Here is a 9,669-nt window from a genome sequence, read left to right as displayed (position 1 = left end):
AAAAATACAAAATTAGCCGGGTGTGGTGGCGTATGCCTGTAATCCCAGCTACTCAGGAGGCTGAGGCAGGAAAATTACTTGAACCCGGGAGGCAGAGGTTGTGGTGAGCTGAGATCGTGCCATTGCACTCCAGCCTGGGCAACAAGAGCAAAACTCTGTCTCAAAACAAAAAAAAACCAAAAAAACACAAAAAACACTAATTTGCCCAAGGCCTCTCAACTAGAAGCCACTAAGCTGGGACATGAATTCCTGTTGCCATTCTCTTAACTACTGTATGATACTGCTTCCCTCACTTAATGGCCCTAGTCTCAATTTCCTTTTCTATAAGACCAGAACTGTCAATGGCTCCTAGCCCACAGGTGTTTGTGAAAATTAAATGGCATAGCATATGTCAGGTCCTGGCACCCAGCAAGCACGCAGGAGGCACCGGTGTTTGGCAGGCATCGCTTCTCCTTCCTTAGTCTCAGATTCCCGTTTCAGGCATGCAGCTCTTACCCCAGGGATGACTGGCATTTGAAAGGACTTTCAATGATCCTGATGAAATCCTGCAGTAAACGACTCAGACCCATGAAAAAAATGCCCTGTGAGCTTGGACAAGTTCCTCCACCCCCTGGGCCTGTTTTGTCCGTGGTAGGATGTCCTCTGTTTACCTGGAAGAGTTATGGGTAGATTAAAGGAGAGAGAGAAGAATGGAGCCGGCCCAGGGCTTGCTACAGAACAGGCTGGTGAGAGCTGCAGCATGTCTGTGCTCTGTGATCACGGCAAGGTGGGAGGAATTCTAGTTTCATTTAACTAAAATAAGAGAATTAGGAAGATTATTTTCCACAGCAACTAAAAATGAGAGACTGTTGAAAGAACTTGCACGGGGTAGTCCAGAGAACCAAGTGTTTATGTGAATGCATCTGTCTAAAAATGAGGGCTTCTCAGGGATCAAGAGAGACCCAAGCCATTTCCATTTGGGGGGGCTTCTGGTATTTTAAGGGGAAAAAACAACATTGAAAGAATAATACTAAAGCAAGGTTGCATATATTGCTGCATGTCTTGTGTTACATTTAACAAATGTCAATACAAAAAAACTGACCAAACATAACTCTGCTAATCATAAGGCAGTTACTAGATCTATGTAATTACAGAAATCTTAATTAGTGCACTGCAGGCAGCGTTGGCAGGTAATGGGACACAAACTGTTTTCAAGCCCCTCACGGGCCTTCTTGGAGAAAATGCCAACAGTGGCGGATGTCCGGGGTGGGGGTGGCCGTGGATGCTCCCCAGCCCCAGGCGCCACCTATCCCGGGACCAGAGCGGCGGGGCTGGATGGGGCGGGGACTGGGAGGCGGCGCGGCCCGGCCCCGGCCCCACCTGTGGATGTCCCGGGCCGGGGAGAGCGGGCGCCGGGGTTCTCTCTGAGTCGCGTGGCAGGCCGCGCTGCGTCCACCGCTGCCGAGTTCAGAGCCGCGCACCGCCCGCCGCCGCAGGTCGGGTTCCCAGCGCTACTCCCAAGACACCGCTCAGCCATGAAGATGCATTTCTGTATCCCGGTGTCCCAGCAGCGGTCCGACGCGCTGGGGGGCCGCTACGTGGTGCGCCCAGGGCTGGGGTCAGGGTGAGCAGGGAGGGGGCCGGTGGCAATGCTCACTTATCCCTCGGCTCACCCGGGAGGGGGTGTCTGTGTGTTTGCAGCTGTACTCCGTGCACCTGGACGGGTTCCTCTTCTGCAGGGTGCGCTACAGCCAGCTGCACGGTTGGAACGAACAGGTGAGCAGGTTGGAGACGGGTACGAGCCCATCCACTGAGACAGGTGGAGAAAGCTGTCCCCAAAGCGCTCTGTTCCTCTGACTCTGGCAAGACACTGGGCCTTTCACGGCCTTGGGCTTCCTATTGTGAAACAGGGTCCTGGTAAGGATGAACTGAATTGCTTGGCATACAGTTGGATGAATGCGTGCTGCGGCTCCTGGTCGCCTACAGCTGTGAGATGAGGGAACCGGGCGCAGGTGATTCTTCCAAGCCCCTCGCAGCTGCAGCCGGGTGATCCCCGCTAGCGCCGCCTGGCAGGGCGCTGGGGCTATGCTGGGCCCCATTTCAGTGCCCGCTGTTCCCCAGGACAGTGCTTCCCTCCAAAATTTGGAAACTGGGTCTAGATCAAGGCCTAAAGTCTTTGGAGTCTTGTACATGGGTATCTAATCTCCTTTGTCTTGAGAGTTTCTTAAGTTTGCCCCGTTTAAAAAGGTGTGTCTCTAGTTTTGTTTTTGAATGGCCATGAGGCTTCAAGTACTGGCAGGCTGGGAACCAGGGAACATGACTTACCAAGCTAAGATAGTTTCTCACCCTGCTGTCTTGACAGTATTTTCTCTGGGAGGCAGACTGATTTATTAGTCTGCTCTAATGGGTTTCATTGTTCTTATATGGAGGTGTTATAAGTCTTCAAAATGGATTAGAGAAGTAAATGAAAGTTTAGAAATAAACTTTACCCTCCTCCTCCTCCACTCCCCCATGAATGGTGCTTTTTGTTCTTTTGTTTTAGATTTTAGGTTATAAAGAGCACATACCTAACATTAAAAACAAAAGTATAGGCCAGGCACCGTGGCTTATGCTTGTAATCCCAATACTTTGGGAGACTGAGGCAGGAGGATTACTTGAGTCCCAGAGTTTGAGACCAGCCTGGGCAACATAGCCGAGACCTCATCTCTATTAAACAAACAAAAAAAAAGTGTAGAGAAAACTGAAAAACTTTCCCAGAGGCAACAGCTGTTTTTGTTTGTTTGTTTGCTTGTTTTGAGAGAGTTTTTTCAGACAGTCTCTGGGTTTCTAGTGAGTTAGATACACCATGTTTCATTTAACCGTCTTCTGTTGACCGACAGCTTAGTTTGTTTTTTCTGCTATTAAATTGTCACTGTAGCAAGCCTTCTTGCTCATACATCATAGTGCATTGGAAAAGTCCATTTTCAAGGTGTGATTAAGTATCTTTGGAGTCAACCAAGAACAGTTGTAATGTGGTTACTAGTTAATTTGAGTGGTCATCTTTGTATTATTAGTGCTGTGACCCAGTAGGTCCTTAGGAACGATTGTCAAATGATTGAATGAAGAATGGCATAGATTCAGACTTCTGGAAGATAAGAAGCTACTTGTAACTGAAACACATGGGGAATTGTGAGGACTGCAGAGGCAGGGATCTCAAAGGAAGAGAAAGGATGAGTGTCTTAGGCATTGGCAGGGGGAGGCAGGGTATCCTCTCCTACCCTCCTCTGTCTTCCTGCAGCTTGAGGTGGGGAAGGGGCGGGAGCAGAGCAGGAGGCAGCAAGAGAGCCTGTGACTGATCAACTGCGTCCTGGCTGATCACCTCACCTCTCCTCTGATCTTCAATTTTCTCATCAGAAATAATAAGCAAATGGGTCCTTATGGATGTCAGCCTCACAGTGTGCTTGTGAAGATTAGGGGCCAGCTGCTTGCAGAGCCTGGTACGTAATATATGCTCAGCAAACATTTGTGGACTCAAGAGGCTTCAAGCACTCCTGAATCTGGCCCTCCTTACCCAACAGACTTGGGAAAATGCTTATTTTCAGGAAAACTCAGATGAACCAAATCCTAGCAGGTCCAGAAGCAGAGGCATAGAGTGAGTAAATTTTATTCTTGATCTTCTGTTTGGTAAGACATGAAGTAGAAATTGTCTGTTATTTACTATCGGGGCCTTTAAATATTGAATTACCATGGCTCAGTGCCCTCAGTAGGGCATACAATAGATTTTAATAAAATAGATTTTAATAAATATTTCATATTTATCCCAGATTTCTCAAAATAGTAAAATGGAAATTTCTTTGTCAGTTTCCAACTTCCATATATCGCATATGAATATTTATCATTTTCCCCCTTTCTATACAAACTACTACATTTTTAAAGAAACTATGTAGATCTTAGATGGCTATTGGTATTTATAATCAATCTGAAACAATAACAAGTAGTTACTGTGTGCTGAGTTTGGTACCAAACACTTTACCTGTAATAGCTTAATTTTTATAATAGCCTTATGAGCTAGCATTAGAATTAGTCCAATTTAACAGGTGAAGCAACTGAGGCACAATTTTCCTAAAGTCATACTGTTAATGTTGGAGGCAGGACTTGATTTCTAGAACCTGCTCTGACCTATTACATTAATGTGATTTCTTTCTAAAGTTGATAAAATAAATCGTATCAGTAAAACAATGAGTCAAATGACTGAGTCCTAAACTAACATACTTTTACTATATTTTGGAATCATGTAATGTAATAAAATTCCCCGACTTTATGGGTTCAGTGTAACGAATTTTGGTAAATGTATACAATTACCACCACCATGATCAAGGTTAAAATTTTTTTTTGCCTCACTCTAAAAGTCCCCTTGTCCTTGAAGGAAACCAAAATATTTTATCCCAAAATGTACTACTATGACATATTTCAAGATGGCTGTGTAGAAAGCTGGAAATATCAGAATAGCTGAAAAGCTGCCTTTTGTGGAGGAGATTTGCACCTGTAGAGAGAATCTGTACTGATGCAGCCAGGCTTTCTCTGAAGTCCTCTCTTGTTCAGATTTAGGAAAGAATCACAGACAGTCTGATACCTTTAAAGGTCTGAAACAAATGTTTACCAACTATTTCTGAGAGCTGCTACCTGTGGGTTTCCTCTGTATACTAAGACCACTTTTGCTTGCCAGGTCTCTCCTCTTCTTCCCATGACCTGTCTTGCCACCATAACCTGATTTGCCACCATAACCTGTTTTTGACCATGCCGCTTTTTTCTGTAATCTCAAGATGGTATAAAACCATCAACCATTTGGCCATTTCTTTGAGATCTTATATTTTGTAAGACTCCCGTGCATGTTAGTAAATTTGTATGCCTTTTCTCCTATGAATCTGCCTTTTGTCAGGTGGTTTTTCAGTGAAGCTTCAGAGGATGAAGGGGAACTTTACCCTTGGCCCCGATATTCTTTTTGCTCTCAATCGCCTTCATTCAGCCCTGACCCCAGGCCTCCAACATCCACTCTCTGTCATGAGAGTTCCAGACACAGGATTTTGTTCCAGCAAGTCGCCACTAAGGTCAGCAGTTCAATCATCATCATCATTCTCATTTTATAGGTAAAGAGTCTGAGGCCGGGCATGGTGATTCACACCTGCAATCCCAGCACTCTGGGAGGCCAAGGTGGGTGGACTGCCTGAGCTCGGGAGTTCAAGACCAGACTGGGCAACATGGCAAAACCCTGTCTCTACCAAAAATACAAAAAATTAGCCAGGCATGGTGGTGCTCCTGTAATCCCAGCTATTCAGGAGCCTGAGGTGGGAGGATCGCTTGAGCCTGGGAGGTGGAGGTTGCAGTGAGCTCAGATTGCGCCACTGCACTCCAACCTGGGTGGCAGAGTGAGACCCTGTCTCAAAAAAAAAAAAAAAAAAAAATGAAGAGTCTAAGTAGGGTTGCTAGATTTAGCAAATACAAATACAAAGTCTCCCAATTAAATTTAAATTACAAATCAACAACAAACAATTTTTTTTAGTATAAGTATGTCCCATGCACCACCTGATACATATTTAACTGAGCATCCTGTATTTTATCTGGCCACCCTAAGTCTGAGACTGAAAGTTTGGGTGACCTCTCCCAGTTACTTCTCAGCTAGTTTTTATTTCTCCTATTCAGTGGAGGATGTGAAACGGCTCAGAATTCTTAATCTGATTTAACACAGAGCACTGTAAAAAAGGAAATAGTAGAAAGGTCCCATCTGTGTGTGTGTTTGGGGAATATGAGTTTATTCCCAGTTTATTTTCTGGGAAGTTCTGCATCCTGATAGAATAGTTTTCATCTATATAATTAACTGATTATTTGCTTAAGAAATGTTTACTAAGTTTCTATTATATGCCATGCATTCTGTTAAATTAGAACTATTACTTTAGCATGTGTGATCTTTGGCTTTAAGAATTGGACTTATATTTTGCATGTTGGATAACTGAGATTGAGGGGCAGTACCTGGCACAGGTGAGGTGGCCTCTACTCCATCTCAGCCAGGGTATGTGGAGAGCTAATGCATAAAAACTGGACCTGGGTTGGCCAGGTGCAGTGGCTCACACCTGGAATCCCAGCATTTTGGGAGGCCAAGGATGGTGGATCACTTCAGCTCAAGAGTTTGAGACCTGCCTGGGCAATGGTAAAACCCCGTCTCTACTAAAATACAAAAAATTAGCCAGGTGTGGTGGCATGTGCCTATAATCCCAGCTACTTGGGAGAATGAGGCATGAGAATTGCTTGAACCCAGGAGGCACAGATTGCAGTGAGCTGAGATCCCACCACTGCACTCCAGGCTGGGCAACAGAGGGAGACTCTGTCTCAAAACAAAAACCAAAACAAAGAAAAGCTGGACCTTGGGAAGAGGTGGATGTGTTTCCATGGGCTCTGCTGTGACCTGCGCCCTCTGTCATCCTCACCTACAGTCCTGTCCCCAGTGAGGCTCCCTCGGGCTCTGGCAGCTTTTTGACCCTCTGCTGCTCAGTGCTGCTCATCTTCCTGCCGTGTGAACTGGCTGGCCTCACCTTTTTCTGTGCCTTTAGATAAACAAAACCAGTTTGATTTATGCCCCTGCTCTTGCTGGCACCACCCTGCCCAAATAGATTTAAAGAAATCTGTGAGGGAAACATTTAATCAGCTCATTTCGACCAAGTTACAGATGAGGCCATCCTGTGTAAGTGATATGGGGCTCTGTGAACAGTGATATGGGGCTCTGTTTCTTTGCACTCTGCCAGCATCAGACATGGCAATGGGGACAAGTTGGGAAAGCTTGCAAAGGACCCGTCAGTAGGAGGGAGGGTTGTGCAGCCTGTATGCGCTGGTTCAGTTGTCCTCCCTGCCAAGTGCTGACCCAACTTGGCTGCTTCCCCTCTGACCTAACCTGATCTCCTCTTTCCCTACCCATACCTCCTGTTCCTATCAGGCTGGCCCACTCTTTGTCTCTGCCTGGCTCACTTCCTCTGCCTGGGATGACTCCTGGTTTTAGTCTACCTGTCAAGGGAGCAATCGTTTCTCAAAGCCCACCTCAGTCCCATCTCCTCCAGGAAGTCCTCCTTGATTGCATGAGATGCCTTTCTCTGATTGCTGTGCCGCTTCATGTTTCAACCTTGTCATGCTCCTTCCTCTTTTTGTGTTTATATTTTGTCTCCCCTGATTATTTACAAGCAAAACCCAAATATTTGAATGAAGGGACAGAATGAAGGCTTGTGGGTATGGAACACCCAGCATGGAATTCTGCCTTGGTAGTTGCTTAGCAGAGATTTGGTGGAAAAGGTGATGGTGATGATGATGACAGCAGTGAGAAGACTGAGTCCATCTTCTGCCAGTCATCAGCTTGGATGTCCTAGTTTTAAGTCACTTCATCTCCCTGAGTCTGGGGTTGCTCCTGCTCAAGGTGGAAGATGACAATGTTCATGGTGCTGAGGATCTGTCTACCTCGTAGTGCTGTTTTGAGGAACAAATGGGATAATATGCAAGCTCTAGGCCATGCTCTTAGGTGCTAGATGCCACCACCCAGACTCTGAGCTGTGGCCCTTTATCTGGTGAATTTGGGTTTTTAACTACAAGGGGACTTGGAGAGGTGGGATGAATGAGTCGACATTAGAAACAGACACCTTTTGTGTCTGCAATTCTACTTGTCCCAGGCCATCACCATTTTGGCATAGGTATAGGGGGGTGTGAATGCTGTAAGGTGGGGGAAGTAGGTGACATTTTCAACTGGCCTGTAAAGGCCTCTTCATGTTAAAAGGCAGAGCTGTACGAAGGGGTAGTTGGTACAGGAGATTGTTCTGGGATTTTTTTGTTTTTGTTTTGTTTTGTTTTTTTTGAGATGGAGTCATGCTCTTTCACCTAAGCTGCAGTGAGGTGGTGCGATCTTAGCTCACTGCAACCTCCACCCCCCCAAGTTCAAGTGATTCTTCTGCCTCAGCCTCCCGGGTACCTGGGATTACAGGTGCCTGCCACCACACCTGGCTAATTTTTGTATTTTTAGTAGAGAGGGGGTTTTGCCATGTTGGCCAGGCTGGTCTTGAACTCCTGACCTCAGGTGATCTGCCTGCCTCAGCCTCCCAAAGTGCTAGGATTACAGGCATGAGCCATCGCGCCTGCCCTGTTCTGGGGTTTATGAAAATATTTGTCAGATCACAGTCTTAAAAAAACCCCACAATACCCCAAACAAACAAAAACACCACATAATAAAAGAGCAGAACAGATATGTTTTCCTTTTGATCTCTTTAAACAGTTTTTTGAAAGACAGGTAGGGCTGAACTGTAGTACCAGATACTTCTCAGTACGCTGGTGGTTTTGATAGCTCAACTGTGTACTGAGACCCATGGAAAAGGTCCTCTTTTGGTGGAGTTGAATTTGGATTTGATTGTTGACTTTTGGCACATTTAACTACTCAGTTTCCTTTATGTTCATTGTCCCCCTTAGGTCAGTATCCGAGAAGGGAGGAGAAAGATTCCTTGACAAGTCAGCTCAGGTTGTAAAAACCTGCTGGGAAGGTTTCTGCTCTGTGATAGGTATTAGAACCTTAATCCTTGTTGATTTTTCCCCAGATCTTGGCCTCAGGGCTTCCCCAAGATACTGTCTTGCAGATGGATAACTCAGGCAGCCCTGTTGATTCAAGGCTGCTGTGATTAGAACTGATTCGGGAACATCTGCAACATTTATGACATTTAGGAACACATGCCAATGAAGACAATGGCCTTTTAAAGATCACTTAGTCAGTTAGCCAAGAAATAATTGCATGCAAAGAAGTCAAATTTTTGCTTCTATTTAATGGAATTAGCAGAGATGGGTGCATCAATCCCAGGTTGTTTCAGCAGCCCTGCCTGGGATAATGCTCCAACTGGGATGCCTTTTGACAGTCTCCGGAAGGGCAGAAAAATTTCCTTGAGTTTAAAAGAAACAGAATTGTCTTTATAATATTTTGTTTGTTTGTTTGTTTGTTTGAGATGGAGTCTTGCTCTGTCGCCCAGGCTGGAGTGCAGTGGCGCGATCTCGGCTCACTGCAAGCTCCGCCTCCCGGGTTCACGCCATTCTCCTGCCTCAGCCTCCCGAGTAGCTGGGACTACAGGCACCTGCCACCAAGCCCGGCTAATTTTTTTGTATTTTTAGTAGAGACGGGGTTTCACCGCGTTAGCCAGGATGGTCTCGATCTCCTGACCTCGTGATCCGCCCGCCTCGGCCTCCCAAAGTGCTGGGATTACAGGCATGAGCCACCACGCCCGGCCTATAATATTTTATAGTAGGTTTAATCGTACTCTAGCCTGGGCCACAGGAGTGAGACCCTGTCTCAAAAAAAAAAAATTATACTAGGTTTAGATGAGAGATTGCAAACTTAAATGGCTACAGGCAAGTACTATATATATATATATATATGCATGTGTGCATGTGTGTGTGTGTGTGTGTGTGTGTGTATATATATATATATATATATATATTTTTTTTTTTTTTTTTTTTTTTTGAGACAAGGTCTCACTCCTGTGGCCCAGGCTGGAGCGCAGTGGTATGATCTTGGCTCACTGTTGCCTTAGCCTTGAAGTCTCCAGCTCAGGTTATTCTCCCACCTCAACTTCCTGAGTAGCTGGGACTACAGGCATATGCTACCACACTTGGCTTAATTTTTTGTATATTTAGTGGAGACAA

At 45.6% G+C, this 9,669-nt stretch overlaps 1 protein-coding gene across 1 annotated transcript in view; it reads left to right on the top strand.

Moving 5' to 3' along the window:
* The first annotated feature begins 1,364 nt into the window (after positions 1–1,364).
* Positions 1,365–9,669, top strand: part of SNX31 (sorting nexin 31) — a 76,779-nt gene continuing 68,474 nt past the window's right edge. Inside the window, exons 1-2 of the mRNA XM_004047380.5 lie at positions 1,365–1,580; positions 1,681–1,755. Of these exons, the coding sequence (XP_004047428.5) occupies positions 1,515–1,580; positions 1,681–1,755 (141 nt within the window). The 5' untranslated portion in view covers positions 1,365–1,514. The remainder of the gene's footprint in view (positions 1,581–1,680; positions 1,756–9,669) is intronic.

The sequence above is a fragment of the Gorilla gorilla genome, chromosome 7 (genome assembly GCF_029281585.2).
Source record: "Gorilla gorilla gorilla isolate KB3781 chromosome 7, NHGRI_mGorGor1-v2.1_pri, whole genome shotgun sequence".
Lineage (NCBI taxonomy): Eukaryota > Metazoa > Chordata > Mammalia > Primates > Hominidae > Gorilla > Gorilla gorilla.
The sequence above is the reverse complement of the archived record's forward strand: the minus strand, read 5'-3'. Positions and strand labels throughout refer to the sequence as shown.